The 18,014-nt window shown below is 42.0% G+C and overlaps 1 protein-coding gene across 1 annotated transcript in view; it reads right to left on the bottom strand.

The window, feature by feature from the left end:
- Positions 1–9,432: 9,432 nt before the first annotated feature.
- Positions 9,433–18,014, bottom strand: part of LRBA (LPS-responsive vesicle trafficking, beach and anchor containing) — a 464,550-nt gene continuing 455,968 nt past the window's right edge. The window contains exons 55-56 of the mRNA XM_014950036.1: positions 13,961–14,112; positions 9,433–10,928 (exon numbers count right to left, since the gene is read on the bottom strand). Of these exons, the coding sequence (XP_014805522.1) occupies positions 10,838–10,928; positions 13,961–14,112 (243 nt within the window). The 3' untranslated portion in view covers positions 9,433–10,837. The remainder of the gene's footprint in view (positions 10,929–13,960; positions 14,113–18,014) is intronic.

The raw sequence follows: 18,014 nt of genomic DNA, 5'->3' as shown, positions 1-18,014 counted from the left end.
CAGTGCAAAAATAGGAACACTCCAAGCTTACTCAGAACAGAAACTGGAGAGTCCATTAGTGTGTGCAGCTGGTAAATTGTGTAACAAGCCTTAGACTAAGCTAAAGAAAGGATGGGTAGTATCAGATGGAGCCACCAGCCACCTACAGCATGGAAAGGGACCCCCCAACAGAGAAGACAGTGATGGACAAATAAATTGGGAGATCAGTAAAGAGGGAGCAGCAACAAAGTGATGAACACTGGGTTGAGTGCTCTTTTTCCCTAAAAGGACAGATATTCAGCTGTGCAAAGTTTTTTCTTCATAAAATAAATATCTAAGCCATCATGGATTAGCAGAAATACCTAACAAGTTGTGTTCCACAAAACCTCACATGTATATAAAAGAAAGGATGATAATTTGCCTCGTCAACAGCTGCCAGTTCTAAACTGTCTCTATCTGACAACAGAAGAGAGTAAGGACACATACCCTAAATACATAAATACTCAATACATACCCTAAATCCATGTCCCCATGAGTCCCATGACTCATCAACATCTAAACATTCTTAGACAAGTATTTTGAACAGAGGCAGTTGATGGACTATGGCAAACCACCTATTTAAAAATAGTGATAACAGCTGGAAAGACCATCATGTGGCCAACATAATCCAACAAAAACAAGGTAGGGAGAGCTGGGCAAGTTCTTCACTGCGCAGAACTTAGGAAAGTTATATCACTGCTCCATGCCTTAATTTAGTTCCACAGATGCATAGGGTGTCACAGTTTAACATAAAAATAAAGACAAGTTGGTTAACAGTAAAACACTTAATGAAGACTCTTAAGTATTAACGTTTGGTTTGTTATCTACTGGGCTTTCATTTAATCCTTCTCTTGTTGAACCATCAGTTGCTGGAAGGCGGCAAAAATGGAAAAGTATCTACTGGGCTTTCATTTAATCCTTCTCTCGTTGAACCATCAGTTGCTGGAAGGTGGCAAAAATGGAAAAATTGCAAACCAGAACTCTGCTGTCTGCTCTAAAGGGAAAGAAGCAACTATAGAAACTATAAACTCAAGTTACACGTTTGTCAAATAGGACTGTCACCTTTTTTTTTTGTTTGTTTCATAAAAGTAGCAGAAATTCACACACCATCTTGATAGATATTGATTAAATGCCAGGTTTTTTTCAAACGCTCAACAGTGACAGCACAATTGCTACCATGCCACACATGAATTATTAAAAAAAAAAAAAAAAAGTCTTTTTCAAAATCCCTATTCTTAGCTCCTTTGAACACGAGTAGTTGTTCCTCTATCCCAATGGAGCCAATTCCTGCAGTTCACCGAGATTCCCATCAAAACTTACTCTTTACAGACAATTACCCCCATTCTTGAACTTACAAAATTCCTTACAATAATTGTCCAAATACATCAAAAGCAGATGATGTTTTATGATTACTTCTATCAAGTATTACCTCGTGCACATGGCTAGTCATTAAGAATATTTGCCTAAGTCAGTAAATGTTACTTTAGACTGCCTTAGCCAGCAAAGATACCTTGAGGAAGATACACTTGAGGAAGAGAAGCTGGAAGTAATAACTAAAACTGATTGCAGGGTCATTTTCTTGAGGAAGATACACTTGAGGAAGAGAAGCTGGAAGTAATAACGAAAACTAACAGATTGCAGGGTCATTTGTCCTAAATTAAACCAATAATTATGTTTTAAATATATAAATTAATTATATATGTAAGATTCCAGGAAGTACTTTTTAACCTACTTCTTACTCTGGATGTTGCCTTTCTTTTCCTCTGCATTTTTTATTATTTTTTTTAATAAAACGAAACAAGACAGTAATAGAATGCATCGAGTGCCTTGGACTTAGGTTCTTCTAAGACCTCATTAATCTGCTTGCTTGAATTAAAAGACTGAACTTCCCCAGCCCAAACAAACAAAAAAAGAGTCCTGCTTTTTTGGTTCCTTTCCCAAAAATAGAGGTGCTATGATTTAGGTGTGTGTGGAGAAGCCTCCGGCAACAGCAGTAACTTCTGTGAGTAACAGCCAGTGCCATTTTTCTTGCCTCTACACTGAAAGATCAACCTGAGTGTGCATGAGAGGTCACCAATTTACACCCTACAAGCCGTGAGGCATCCTTCAAGGGGGGGCAGACACCTCCTGGTACAGCCCGAGGAGCCCAGGGGGTAGAGGAGACACTCAGCCCCCTGGTGTACCTCAAGGAGACCAGAAACAAGATCCTACATGGAATTGCCAACAGGGATCACAGCTTCGGCCTTTATGAGAAGGCTCTCATTTTCCTAATCTACTTGAAATTAAAAAAAAAAAGTTAGCTAGGAAGCAGTAACTTGTTATACCACTGCCTCTACTCGCCAAAAAGGAGTTCAAATTCCTATTCACAGAAACCATTTTGATCATCTCGGGCTAAACCAATAAATTCATGCAGCAAGCAGGAAATTTTTATTTTAAAGTCTCATTTAAGCCCGATTTGCATATATTTCTCCCCCCCCGGTCTAATTATTACAAATTGATAGAGTAAAATTACTGACTTATTTATTCGCTTTTATATAAATACGCATATTTATCAATTATCTTGGTTTTTAACAGTTTTAAAATGGGAAATGATATTTTGCATTTACTTCTTTCAAGCTACAGTCAAACAGCAATGGGAAAGCAACAAGGCTGCACAAAGGCAGTAACCTACCCAAAATGCTGGTTAAGAAAAACCAGGTTGTTTTTTTTTGTTTTTTTTTTTAAGATTTAAAAAAGGCAACTGAATCAAACACTCCTTGTACAATCAGTCTCAATGTCTAACGCACACAAGGAGGTATCGAGCTGAGCTTTTCTGTCAGGGGAAACCTTCCTAGGGGGATTTTTGTTTTGTTTTTAAACTAAATTGGCACTGTAAAAAAAATAATAAACCACCAAGGCAGGGACTAAAGCAGCAAACTGCTACGCAACCAGCCACCAAGGAGTTTTTCCTCAGCTGTTGTGTCTATTCTTGATTTTGTTTCAAACAGCATTTCAATTTTAAGTACATTTATCGTGCGTGGAAACAGAAAGCCCAGAGTGAGAATCACGTAAGACACAGGTTTCAAAGAAGGGTGGCTTCACCAAGAAGCACCAGCAACTCTTCCCTTCTCCCCAAAATAATATTTGCCAATTAATACGAAATGCTGACCTTTTGAGTGTTTAAACCCCACACGCTGAAAGTTTAAGTACTTTAAGAAGACACTAGTTCTGCTGTTCAGAATGGTCAGATTTTGGTTTTGTGGCTACTGGAGCTTGCTTGGAAAAAGGATCCCTAGCACACAGGTAAGCAAGACAAAAAAAAAAAAAAAAAAAAAAGTCTTTTTCAAAATCCCTATTCTTAGCTCCTTTGAACACGAGTAGTTGTTCCTCTATCCCAATGGAGCCAATTCCTGCAGTTCACCGAGATTCCCATCAAAACTTACTCTTTACAGACAATTACCCCCATTCTTGAACTTACAAAATTCCTTACAATAATTGTCCAAATACATCAAAAGCAGATGATGTTTTATGATGACTTCTATCAAGTATTGCCTCGTGCACATGGCTAGTCATTAAGGATATTTGCCTAAGTCAGTAAATGTTACTTTAGACTGCCTTAGCCAGCAAAGATACCTTGGTTTTAGATGCAGACCTAGCTATCCCCCATCAGAATGGAATACTTGAGGAAGAGAAGCTGGAAGTAATAACTAAAACTGATTGCAGGGTCATTTTTCCTAAATTAAACCAATAATTATGTTTTAAATATATAAATTAATTATATATGTAAGATTCCAGGAAGTACTTTTTAACCTACTTCTTACTCTGGATGTTGCCTTTCTTTTCCTCTGCATTTTTTATTATTTTTTTTAATAAAACGAAACAAGACAGTAATAGAATGCATCGAGTGCCTTGGACTTAGGTTCTTCTAAGACCTCATTAATCTGCTTGCTTGAATTAAAAGACTGAACTTCCCCAGCCCAAACAAACAAAAAAAGAGTCCTGCTTTTTTGGTTCCTTTCCCAAAAATAGAGGTGCTATGATTTAGGTGTGTGTGGAGAAGCCTCCGGCAACAGCAGTAACTTCTGTGAGTAACAGCCAGTGCCATTTTTCTTGCCTCTACACTGAAAGATCAACCTGAGTGTGCATGAGAGGTCACCAATTTACACCCTACAAGCCGTGAGGCATCCTTCAAGGGGGGGCAGACACCTCCTGGTACAGCCCGAGGAGCCCAGGGGGTAGAGGAGACACTCAGCCCCCTGGTGTACCTCAAGGAGACCAGAAACAAGATCCTACATGGAATTGCCAACAGGGATCACAGCTTCGGCCTTTATGAGAAGGCTCTCATTTTCCTAATCTACTTGAAATTAAAAAAAAAAAGTTAGCTAGGAAGCAGTAACTTGTTATACCACTGCCTCTACTCGCCAAAAAGGAGTTCAAATTCCTATTCACAGAAACCATTTTGATCATCTCGGGCTAAACCAATAAATTCATGCAGCAAGCAGGAAATTTTTATTTTAAAGTCTCATTTAAGCCCGATTTGCATATATTTCTCCCCCCCCGGTCTAATTATTACAAATTGATAGAGTAAAATTACTGACTTATTTATTCGCTTTTATATAAATACGCATATTTATCAATTATCTTGGTTTTTAACAGTTTTAAAATGGGAAATGATATTTTGCATTTACTTCTTTCAAGCTACAGTCAAACAGCAATGGGAAAGCAACAAGGCTGCACAAAGGCAGTAACCTACCCAAAATGCTGGTTAAGAAAAACCAGGTTGTTTTTTTTTGTTTTTTTTTTTAAGATTTAAAAAAGGCAACTGAATCAAACACTCCTTGTACAATCAGTCTCAATGTCTAACGCACACAAGGAGGTATCGAGCTGAGCTTCTCTGTCAGGGGAAACCTTCCTAGAGGGATTTTTGTTTTGTTTTTAAACTAAATTGGCACTGTAAAAAAAATAATAAACCACCAAGGCAGGGACTAAAGCAGCAAACTGCTACGCAACCAGCCACCAAGGAGTTTTTCCTCAGCTGTTGTGTCTATTCTTGATTTTGTTTCAAACAGCATTTCAATTTTAAGTACATTTATCGTGCGTGGAAACAGAAAGCCCAGAGTGAGAATCACGTAAGACACAGGTTTCAAAGAAGGGTGGCTTCACCAAGAAGCACCAGCAACTCTTCCCTTCTCCCCAAAATAATATTTGCCAATTAATACGAAATGCTGACCTTTTGAGTGTTTAAACCCCACACGCTGAAAGTTTAAGTACTTTAAGAAGACACTAGTTCTGCTGTTCAGAATGGTCAGATTTTGGTTTTGTGGCTACTGGAGCTTGCTTGGAAAAAGGATCCCTAGCACACAGGTAAGCAAGACAAAAAGCAAAATACAAGAGCAATTCTGTCTGTTGCTGAATACACCAAATTCTGAACAGACAATTAGAGTACAATTTGCAGCTCGGAGCTCACAATACACAGGGAACGAAGCAACAGTAGGAAGAAGAAAAAAAAAGCAGTAAATGATCATATCAAACTTTGCCCATTTAGCAAACACCAAGCACAATGTTTTGGAAATCTCTCTTTTTCCATTATTCTCATGCAACACAAGCACCATTTCCAAAGCACACACCTAAATGTCTTCAATGGGTTGACTGTGTGATGCAGTTGTACGTACGAGGTTGTATATAACTTCAGATTTTACTAAATACACCAATCTCTTTGGTTTCAAGACTACACTTTCTGATATTCTCTCAATTCATTTACAGGAAAGTAGCTTTATTTCCCATAATCTATTAAAAGTTGTGAAATATTTTACATACTCTTATAATAACATGCTTCTTCATAATAAGAAGTATCAACTAAAAATAAACTATTTACAGATACAAGTTAGGATTTATTCTTCCAAACTTTGTTTGCTATGTTTTAATTCATTTTTTCCCCCCTCATGACACTGGCTGGGTTTGAATTGATTTCAGTACATCTAAATAAAATCAGAAACCATTTCCTACTGGTTTTGATCCAGAGCTTTTAAAGAGCAGCTTTAAATTGTGACACATAAGCACGGACACACATCATTAACTGGATGAGTTTACTGAAGATCTTAGGTTGGTTCTGAATAAAAGTAAACTATTTTGGATTTCACGTTATATGTTGAAGAGAAAGCAAACCAGAGGTGCCACGGCGCGAGCACACTTAAATTTCTGTGGATATGAAACATACATAAACCAGAAAAGCTACAATCTAGATGGTCACCATATCTAGGTAACTCTTACTCAATATATCCAACAGCAATCACGTCCTGAGTAAATCGCAATAAAATTCATTTCCCACAGAAGACACAGTTTTTAATTTCCTAATTCCCAGTAAAAGAAAGGAAAACGATTTTTTGTTGCAGGACACCAGCTCTGGATGAAACACACGGGTCAGGTTTTTTGTTGCTGCTGTTTGGGTGTGTGGAAGAACCAAAGAAACTCCCCTGCTCCTCAAGAACCCCCAGCTTGATCCTGCACATCCCGCACCACAGCGGAAACGGACCACCATATTTCTAAACAGAAATTCTATTTGCATATTTTTAGAATTGCAAAGAGAACTTCAAAACCATGCCAGCCTCTGACAGCAGTTGTGGAAAAAAAAAAGCTACCACTGTATCAGCAATATTCACATCTACAAGAAGGGCCAGAAGGAGGATCTGGGGTACTATGGGCCTGTCACCCTGACCTCGGTGCCTGGGGAGGTGATGGAGCAGATCATCTTGAGTGCCATCACACAGCAGGTACAGGACAACCAGGTGGTCGGGCCCAGTCAGCAGGGGGCAGGTCCTGCTTGACTAACATGGTCTCCTTCTATGACAACATGACCCGCTTGGTGGATGAGGGAAAGCCCTTGACACCATTTCCCACAGCATTCTCCAGGAGAAACTGGCAGCTCATGGCCTGGATGGGTGTACTCTTTGGTGGGTGAGAAACTGGCTGGAGGGCTGGACCTAGAAAGTGGTGGTGAAGGGAGTTCAATGCAGTTGGTGGTTGGTCACAATTGGTGTTCCCCAGGGCTCGGTATTGGGGCCAGTCCTGTTTAATATCTTTATCAATGATCTGGACGAGGGGATCAAGTGCACCCTTAGTGGGTTTGCAGATGACACCAAGTTAGGCAGGAGTGTCAATCTGCTGGAGGGTAGAGAGGCTTTGCAGAGGGACCTGGACAGGTTGGGTCAATGAGCCAAGGCCAATGGGATGAGGTTCAACAAGGCCAAGTGCTGAGTCCTGCCCTTGGGTCCCACCAACCCCCTGCAGCGCTCCAGGCTGGGGGCAGAGTGGCTGGAGCTGCCTGGCAGAAAAGGCCCTGGGGGTGTTGGTGGAGAGGCTGTCAGCAGTGTGCCCAGGTGGCCAAGAAGGCCACCAGGATCACCAAGGTGAATAGGACTCCGGAGGTGATGGACCCCCTGTCCTGGGCACTGGTGAGGCCCCACCTCAAGGGCTGTGTCCAGTTTTGGGCCCCTCACCACAAAAAAAGACATTGAGGTGCTGGAGCGGGGCCAGAGAAGGGCGACAAAGATGGTGAGGGGTCTGGAGCACAAGTCTTATGAGGAGAGGCTGAGGGAACTGGGTTTGTTCAGCCTAGAGACAAGGAGGCTGGGGGGAGACCTCACTACCTACACCTAGCTGAAAGGAGGGTGTAGCAAAGGGAGTGTCAGTCTCTTCTCCCAAGCAACAGGCAGTGGGACAAGAAGAAATGGCCTCAAGTTGGCCAAGGGAGCTTTGGACTGGAGATCAGGAAAAACGTTTACATGGAAAGGGTTATTAAGCCTTGGAATGGGCTGCCCAGGGAAAGGGCTGAGGCACCATCCCTGGAGGGATTTGAGACATGTAGATGTGGCACTTTAGGGACATGTCTTAGTGGTGGACTTGGCAGCATTAGGTTAACAGTTGGACTTCACGATCTTAAGGGTCTTTTCCAACCTAAATGATTCTATGATTCTAAACGCTCCCTTTTCCTAGTAAATAACAACCTCCAGCAGCAGAACATCCACAGATAACTCTCTATATTGCTATCAGATTAGCTCTTTCCAATATTTATTTTGCTCAGTGCTAAACCATAAGAGCAGGAACCTTTAGCAGAAGCAAAGTGGAGGACTCCCAAGAGTACACCAGGACCAGAAACAGAAACCAGAAATAAATATGTATGTCACAAGACATGCTTTCCAGGTGTAGAGGCCTTCTGATAGCACACAGCACAACACAAGACAAAGAACCAGTCTCAAAAGCATTATGGCATTAATTTACCTTCACGTGCAGTAACACCACAACACAAGCTTCCTCCACAGAAGCCACCACTCTGATCATACCATCACCTCCTGCCAGCTCCTACAGCGTTTATATCAGCAATTTGTCACAAAACAGAAGGGATTTCAAGCTCTCAAGCATTTCCCCACAAATCAAACTGGCAGCCCAGCCCCTGCTGCTGCCCAGCCTTCCCCTCAGCAGCAAATGCCGCTTTCCAGAGCCAATAAAACACACCCCACACCACGGCCATTTGAACTTACCAGAACAGAAGAAAGTCCAGGCTGTCATGTAAAAAAATAAAGCCACTGTTCAAAAATGCTCCCTCCAAATTCTGAGGAAAGAGAAGACTGGGCTCCCTCTTTTCAGGAAGATTCTGCAAAGCAAGTAAACAGCTCGCTGAGGCCCAGCTGCAGGTTAATGCCCGACACCTGTGGGTTCAACAGCTTCCAGGCCATCCATCCCGCACAGGTGCTGCCCTGAACAGACTAACAAACACCTCAACAGTTGGAAATTTAACCCTTTGCTGCCACCTCATCATGAAGAGCATGACAAGGAGCAGTTCAGCCAAAGCTGGGATCCCAAGTGCAGGCCTGGCCCCTCAAGGGACATCGGTTTACCCATGGAAGGAGGGGTATGTCCTACTCACCAAAGCAGTCCAGAATGGGGGGTGTCTTCACAGGCTTGCTCAGAAGGTAGAAGATGAAGATGTCCTTTTCCTTAGAAGAGCTGTAGCAACTTGTAATGTGCAAAACACTGCCCTTTTTTCCCTCCCCCTAGCCTAGGAAACCCACCCCTGGCTTGGGACAAATGCAAACAGCACTTGGAGAGCATTTTCCCCCCAAAATCTTCCGATACAAGGCAACGAATGTTGTTGAGCTTAAGAAAGTGTGAAGTTCTGCTCTACACGCTGGGCACTTACCACAGACGAGACAAGTAGAGCCTTCTCCTTCTTCTAACTGCTCCTTCTGCTAGACAAAACATAAAAATGTAACTTTACTGATACCACCATAACCACGTCACCATAAAAATGTAGAAAGCACAGAAAACTTACTCACCATTGCATGAACACCAAGGGGACTTCAAACACACGAGCCACAGCACCTGCTTCCTCTATCAGGAACACACATTGAATCCCAAGAACCCAGTACTCCACGAAGCTCTCAATTACAAATGTAATTTTATTTAATTTCTTCACTCAAACTGAATTTTCTCATTCCAAATCTTTAGTTAAAGAGAGAGTAGTTAAACGCTTAGAAAAAAGAGGAACTGCTCTAGTAGGCAGCTAGAGAAATGTATGTCTCCATACAGAGATGGAATGTTAAATTTCAACTCAGAGATCACAACATACAAAGAAGTTTTTTTTATGCAATACAGACTTACAAAACAATAACAGTTCTTTTCACAAATATTTTCACAGAGTTCTGCACAGCAATCTTGTAGAAAAGTAGATTTGTGCGACACCAAAATAACTTAATTGTTCCTTAGTATAAATTAGTTTTTTTCATTCCCTAAGAGAAAGAGGTAACGATTGGGCAGGATCTGACTGGATTTGGTGATAGCAAAATAGAAAAGGAATATGGTGTGTGCTGTGGTACTGCAGGGGCTAGTTCTGGGGGAAAATAAAGAAGAGTCACCTGCAAGTCTAGTGCTTCTGCTGCTGTGGAGAGGCACCAGCAAACACCTGCCCTTTTGGTGCTTTCACAGTCAACCAGCAGAAGTGTGCTTTGGTACTTGCACCTATTTAAAAAAAATACCTGCCTCTGTGGGTTTCTAATTGGAGCCTTCCTGATTTTGAGGAACAATCCACATTTTGGTGTGCTTCGAAGGAGGTGCCAGGTAGAAACTAGAAGGATTCACACTCGGATGTAACACAAACTCCGTTTCCCGTTTCTCTCTCTTAACTGCACAAAACATACAACAAAAAAAAGAACTAATTGTCTAAGTCTAGAAACATGCTTGAATAGCAACATGGATGGAAACGATTTGCAAAGTTTAAAATTACATTAACCATAATTTAAATTATTACCATTGATTCCCAGAAACTTCAGTGCTGATGTAGTACAATCATTTAGAAAAGTATGAGACAAAGTGTGGTACAGAGAGCACAGATTAAAATTCCCCAAACATCATAATTCATTCCCATTACGTTAAAATCATATATCCCTCAAGGTTACAGATAAAGCTTCAGATGGAAAATCCGTTTCTTCATAATATAGCTAGAATGTGAGTTTTAACCGTCTTTACTTTAGGTTTCTTTTACATACAGGGATCAAAATAGACTTCTTATTATGACTAAAAATATAGATTTTTAACTACAGAACCCAGCAGCCGTTTTTCTGCTTCTTTGCCCTTCCCCAGAAAAAGTCAAGCAAGGTCTACAAAAATAGCAATTAACTTTAAAAAATAGGTTGCTTCTTCCAGCAAATTCAAGTTACATTCAGATGTAATATAGCTATTTGTAAGAAACAACGTCGTGGCGAGACACCGAGGGCGGCGTGCTGCGTTGGCTTTCCTTCTGCCCCCAGCTGCCCACGGTCAGTGCTAGTCTTGGTCTCTACGGAGGTCAGTATCTGGTTTGATACTCGTGGTGCCAACGATTGAAATCATTGTAGAAAACCACTATGCTCCCCGACGCCATGCCAGTCATTATACACCTAAGGAAAGCACATATTCGTTAGTGAACCACCTCGAATTCAAATATGTAAGTCAACACACCGAAGAGTTACGTCAGTATGGGCACAAGAACCCAAGGCAATGACCAACTTCTCCTGAAGACAGCTGGAAGGGCTCCAAATACCACACAAGTCAGGCTTTAGGGGCTCCCATCTTGGGCTTCCAAGGATTCCAGCAAGCTGGATTTGAATAAATGGTTCAAGGATTGGAGCATCTCCCTTATGAGGAGAGACTGAGAGAGCTGGGACTCTTTAGTCTGGAGAAGAGAAGGCTGAGGGGAGACCTTATCAATGCCTACAAGTATCTCAAGGGAGGGTTGAAGGAGGAGGGAGCCAGACTCTTTTCAGTGGTTCCCAGTGAGAGGACGAGGGGCAACGGGCACAAGTTGGAACATAAGAGGTTCCACTCAAATATGAGGAGAAACTTCTTCACGGTGAGGGTGGCAGAGCCCTGGCAGAGGCTGCCCAGGGAGGGTGTGGAGCCCCCTTCCTTGGAGATTTTCAAGCCCCGCCTGGATGCTCCTGAGTAACATGCTCTGACAAGCTCTAGGCAATCCTGCTTCAGCAGGGGACTTGGACTAGATGATCTCTATGGTCCCTTCCAACTCTAAAATTCAGTGAAATTCAGTGAAAACTGCCATCTGACAGATCTGACAGGACCATGAAGATGCTCAGAGGGCTGGAGCACCTCTGCTGTGAGGACAGGCTGAGAGAGCTGGGGTTGTTCAGCCTGGAGAAGAGAAGGCTCTGGGAAGACCTCATAGCAGCCTTCCAAAATCTGAAGGGAGCTACAGGAGAGCTGGGGAGGGACTCTTTGTCAGGGAGTGCAGTGACAGGACAAGGGGGAACGGTTTTAAATTGAGAGAGGGGAGATTTAGATGAGATACCAGAAAGAAATTCTTTGCTGTGAGGGTGGTGAGGCACTGGAACAGGTTGCCCAGAGAAGCTGTGGCTGCCCCATCCCTGGAGGGGTTCAAGGCCAGGCTGGATGGGGCTTGGAGCAACCTGGTCTGGTGGGAGGTGTCCCTGCCCATGGAACGAGATGATCTTTAAGGTCCCTTCCAACTCAAACCATTCTATGATTTATTGATGGCAAAACACACAAAACACTATGGAATCATTTGTATGGTTGGCCTGAAGCTACAATTGGGAATTAGACAACAGAATTATTTACCAGCATCACTGTCCTGCCAGGTCACTTCAGATTTCCTGGGACTATTTCTTGGCTTGCTTGGTTGGATTTTGGTGGGTATCAGAGTGGGATGAAAGCCAGGTGAAGTAGCAAAGCTAAAGAAGGCTAGGAGAAGTGTTGATTGGGGTTTCACCACCGCTTCAGTTGGAAATGTTCATGTTTGGGTTTGAAAGCCAGCTGAAGGCTTTGATTGTTGGAAGTTCCTCAAAGCAATCACTGTGCTTTCCCACTGAGGCACTCGTTCTTTCTAAATTCCTTACCCTTGGCCTACTACTAGAGATCGTTTAGATCTGCTTGAAAAGCCATGACCCCGACATAAAACACAATTACATGAGTTTTTATACCATCTATTCTACTGTTTCATACTAGAGTTTTATGAAAATTCTGGCACTTTAGGAAAAAAGCCTCAGAATTAAAAAAAACCCAACATTCTGAGTAAAAAGCTGACATTTCTCCTTCAAATCAAAGACTAAATATGAGATCATCAAAACATTGCATTTTGATAGTATCACACCATTTCAAGAGCACCATTTTGATTGGTTTTGTATTAGGTTAAAACGTCTTTTTACACACTGTCACTCAAACACATACATTCATGCATACCAAATAAATTACTCTGAGTAATTACCTGTAATTACTGAGTAATTACTCAGTCAAATACTCTGAGTAAATCTCTTCTGAGTTTCTGTCTCCAAAGGCAAAGTGAGTAGGTTTCTAACTCGAGCACGTGTATAAATTTATAGATGCCCACATTAAATTTCAGTTTATTGACATGCAAAGATTATGTTGACATGCCATTAATTACAGTTTAAAGGTTCTCTAAATGTAGAATTTTATACACTTCAGAGGTCTAAAATTCAACAGAGGTAACTCCAGCTATTGAAATATTTTAAACAGCAGGGGCTTTTTAATGGAAAATTGTTTCTTCCAAAATGCCTATAATCTCTAATTATGCTTAACAAGAAGCTGTTGAATGTTTGATTCAAGTCCACAGATTTTGCTGGCTTGGATTTTATGTAAGGTAAAAACATTAAAAAAAGATGCTTTACAGCCCAATGTAGGTATTCCTAAGGGATTTAGGAGCCAAATGTGCTTGAAAAGTACACACGAACCCTGCTAAGCAAATACACCAAAGCAAACAAAATTCTAGCCCGCAAGCTGAAAGTGCACAAATGAAATGGTAAACATCCAGCTTACAAACAAACAACACTTTTGTGATAAAAACACAGCAGGACTTTTAAGTACAGCTGCATGGCAAAGTGGAATGTAAAAATATTAACTGCTTGCCTACAAGTAGAAGAACCCTTCAAGGAAGGTCATGCTTTTTGTGGATAAAATAACTTTTCTACGTTTTCTATGAAAATTAACATTTGCTTTAGCAAAATATGGATGTGTGGAGGGAATCCCATTGTGCAACTATTCCAACGGTTCTATTTTTAAGGTAAAGATCTGGAATTAGGAACGTGATTTGTATCATAAGTGAAGGAAGGAGCCTGAAAAGCACATAGGTAATGTTCCACCTCCAGGTGACCCACACTGTACACTGGCACAGGCCAATAACTCAAACTATCTTGAAAATCTGCCAAAGTAAGATTTCTTGAATCTCTCTTCATTCCCCCGAGAGCTGAAATCCTGAAAAAGATTATCTGCCCTAAATATGACATGTTAGAAAGAAACTTAGGCGAGCGCAGAATTCTCAATTACAATCACCAGGATCCACAGAAAACCAAAATCAGAAGAAAAAAACAAAAACGCAAGTTAATTGTCAGTATGTCAGAATGTATCTCTGGAATTCTGGGGAGGACCAAAACTTGGCTCTAACCTTTGGTCATACGACAAGGCCATGGATCGGATTCCAGCATCGCACCCCGGGTAAGCGAAGAGCCGCTTGAGGTCCCACATCTGCCACACCATGACAACTCCGTTGTCCCCCCCCGTCAGCAGATACTGTCCATCTCGACTCAGCTGAATTGCCTGCGGGGAAATCACATGGATATTGGTCAGATAAATAGGTGTCATTCCCCCTCTTTCTCTTTCCTGAGAAGTTTTCCATTGACAGCTGAACATCCAGGCAGACTTGATATCAATACAACCTTCGCATACATCATACATAACATTACATATGTAAATAATGTATAATTTACATTATTTAAATGTAAATAATATATAACAATACATAATTATTGTTACGTTATTCTACCCAGCAACAGAATTCATGTTACTATACACAAATCTCTTTAATATATTAGATGTCACTAGTTAAGTTTTATCTCACCTGTAATTCATTCCACGTTCCAAAGGGCTAATGTGAGGTCAGCTAAAGAAATTTACTCTTCTAATTAGATACATTTACAAGATCCAGCAGCACTGGCATCAAAATATCATACCTGACATTCCCCCAAGGGTCTCTAATACCAGTTTAGCAGAAGCTATCCTCCTTTTCTCTCTGGCAAAAAGCTGAATGATGGAGGGAACTGAGATGTTAAATAATGACTAGAATTCATTTAGACCACCATTTTTAGACTCCTGCTCTGGATTAATAAGAACAATCCAGCTCTCTTCACAGAGACTGCTTCCTTTCTTCATCTATCCTGGAACCACCCGTGACAAATTCAGTAGCTTATACCCTGATTTTGCATGCAGCACGGGGACTGATGGCAAATCTATATTTGAAAACTTTATTTGGGATCCAGATCATGGAGAGAGAGAGGATATCATTGGTTTTCACAGTGAAGACATCTTGAGAGAGGAGTCTTCAATTCATTTTGATATTTCTTGTGTGCTGTTGGAAATATCATGATACATACCGAGTATCTGGAAGAACAGCAACTTTCCTCACTTACCTGATGACTCTACCAGATGATACTATGAGATATTAAAATGACTGGAAGCATGAGAAATATCTCTTAAAAAGGGATCGACTCTACCAGATGATACTATGAGATATTAATATGACAGGAAGCATGAGGGATTTCTTAAAGAGGGATTTTGAGAGTTTAAATAAGCCAAAATGTGTTTTAAGAGAACTGAACTTGAAATTTTATTAAAATAAGTGATACCCTATGGGGTGGGAGAGATCATGATCCATCTAGCTCAGTACTGTATCTCCAGCAGTGGCAGCAGGAGATGCTGTGAGCTTGGCCCCTCTACAGTCCCTTCCCCTTGTGCTCCCCAGCACCCACAACCACAGGATCAGGAATACCAGTAAGCCCACGAGTTTCAGTGAGTAGCCCACAGGTCTCGTACTGTGGGATCTCCTGAATAACAGTTCTGCATTCATCTCATCCACTGCCTTCATCACTCTGTAGACCTTCAGCACTCCCCACCTCAGAAAGCACTGAGTAAAAACAGTTCCCAAAACCAGTCCCTGGAAGGCTCCATTACTGACTTTTCTCACAGCAATACTGAGATCTCACACATCTTTTCAATGTGGGTCTTGGTAATGACTATTACAGTGACCCTAAAGAGAACAAAACTTCTTCTGAACCAAAGACCCTGTCCTGCTGCCGTGCAGGAGACAAGGAGCAGAATTCTGTCATGTGGAATGACATCAGCACGAGCCACCAGCAAGATCACGACCCTTAAAACCTACAGTTTGGGCAATTATTAATAACTCCCGTAAGGCTAAAACTTTTCCTAGGCTCTCCTTCTGTTTCCAGATGCCTCTTCTCAGTTCTGGTTCCAACTTTTGCTCCCCAACTTGGCTTCTGTTTTTTACCTGCTGTACTTTTATTTTTGCATGCAACGCTCAGCACGGCAGCACCTATCAGCATCTTCATGTGAGCAGGGTGACAAACATCTCTCCGAGCTGTCTGCTGGATGATTTGCTGTCATCAAAAGGGAAATAAGGAACTAAGCTGACATGAGCAGGCAGTGGGCACTTGCAGCCCAGAAGGCCAATCCCATCCTGGGCTGCATCAAAAGAAGCGTTGCCAGCAGGTCCAGAGAGGGGATTCTGCCACTTTACTCTGCTCTGGTGAGACCTCACCTGGAGTATTGTGTGCAGGTCTGGAGCCCTCAATATAAGAAGGACATGGACCTGATGGAGAGGGTCCAGAGGAGGGCCACAAGGATGATCAGGGGGATGGAGCACCTCTGCTACGAGGACAGGCTGAGGGAGCTGGGGTTGTTCAGCCTGGAGAAGAGGAGGCTCCGGGGAGACCTAAGAGCAGCCTTCCAGTACCTGAAGGGACCTACAGGAAGGCTGGGGAGAACCTGTTTAGAAAGGCCTGCAGTGACAGGACGAGGGGCAATGGCTTCAAGCTGGAGGGGAACAGATTTAGATTGGAGATGAGGAGAGGGTTCTTCACTGTGAGGGTGGTGGAGCACTGGAACAGGTTGCCCAGGGAGGTGGTTGAGGCCCCATCCCTGGAGATATTCAAGGTGAGGCTCGATGAGGCCCTGGGCAACCTGGTCTGGTTGGGGGTGTCCCTGCTGACTGCGGGGAGGTGGGACTAGATGGCCTTTGGAGGTCCCTTCCGGCCTGGGCAATTCTATGATTCTATGAAGCACTATTACCTAGTAATTAAACTCCTGATCCTACCTAATCCTTCGCTCCATTGCTCCTACTTACAATTCCTTTTCTTCCCTCATTCTTTTCTGCCTCTCCTCGTCTCCTCCCAGTCTCTGACAAGTTTATATATTCTCCTCTCTACTTCCCTGTTCCTGTTGCTCTTGCAGCCATCTCCTTTCATCCCGCCCTCGGTCCTATCACCGATTCTGCTCCTCCTTCTCCTCCTCTTCCCCACCAGTCCTTCCCCTGCCTCGTCCAGTATCACCTCATCACGTTGCTTGCCACGGCACTTTTGTGCACCTCGCTGCAGGGGATGATTGGTTCCAGGGGAAAACTCCCCATCCCTGGGCTCCAGATGTTCAGCACAGAATGTAGATGCTGAGTATTATACACTGAGTGCATTTAACCCGTGATTTGTGAATCAGCTTAATTTGGGCAGCTTTTCAACCAAATACACATCTTTCACACCAGGACTAAGTCATGATAAATTTCAGCTCCCTGTCCCGAGGTAGGGAGGCACAAAACTTCTCCATAGAACAATGTAAGAATATTGATATTCAGAGCAATGAACTCCAAAGACACACATTCTACAAATACTAAAACACTGTCACTGGAAGGCGAGGAAACTGCCTCAAGATGATAAGTCTCCAAGCAAAATTCCAGCTCAAAGATTTACATTTAGGAAATAGTGGAAAGAACTGAAGACAGGATCTTGCAAACATCTCTCTCTCTGCCGAAGTCTGCAAGTATTTTGGCACTCGCAATCTCTGCTTCTACACTTTTTCAATATGCAAAACTTGTAACATGCTGAGATTTTGAACTCCTCAGGAAAAGGAAGTTGTTGCTTTTTAATATATAGAATTTATAGTGCGTGCACCACAAAAATGAGAGAAGCTGAAACACAAAAACGTTACATTCATGCAACATTAAAGTGTTTATACAGACTGCTGACAAGCCCAGAAACCAAAATATACAGTGTACATAAGATACTGCTTCGTGAACAGCAATAATTGAAGTCAGACATAGGGCACATCTGTATTTTTTGCATTGCTGTACTCTATTGCTATGATGCCAAATATATCCTTTAAGAATTATATGATGTGCAACACTCACATTAATATAGGGTTTCTATAATCAGAATGAATCGCGTTGCTAAAACTTTATTTCACACAATAACTTTAAAATCAATGTAATCGAAATACAAATATATATTGTAAGCAACATATTATAGCACTGAAAAAAAACCCCAGATGATAAACCTGTTCCAGCTGTGTTTCGAATTAAGAAGACAACACATTCATGTAAATTTAGCCACAATAAAGCAGAGTATGTGGAGGTTTTTTCCAACCATATCTCAGTACGG

The sequence above is a fragment of the Calidris pugnax genome, unplaced genomic scaffold (genome assembly GCF_001431845.1).
Source record: "Calidris pugnax isolate Ruff unplaced genomic scaffold, ASM143184v1 scaffold42, whole genome shotgun sequence".
NCBI lineage: Eukaryota > Metazoa > Chordata > Aves > Charadriiformes > Scolopacidae > Calidris > Calidris pugnax.
This window is presented reverse-complemented; position numbering and strand designations above follow the sequence as displayed.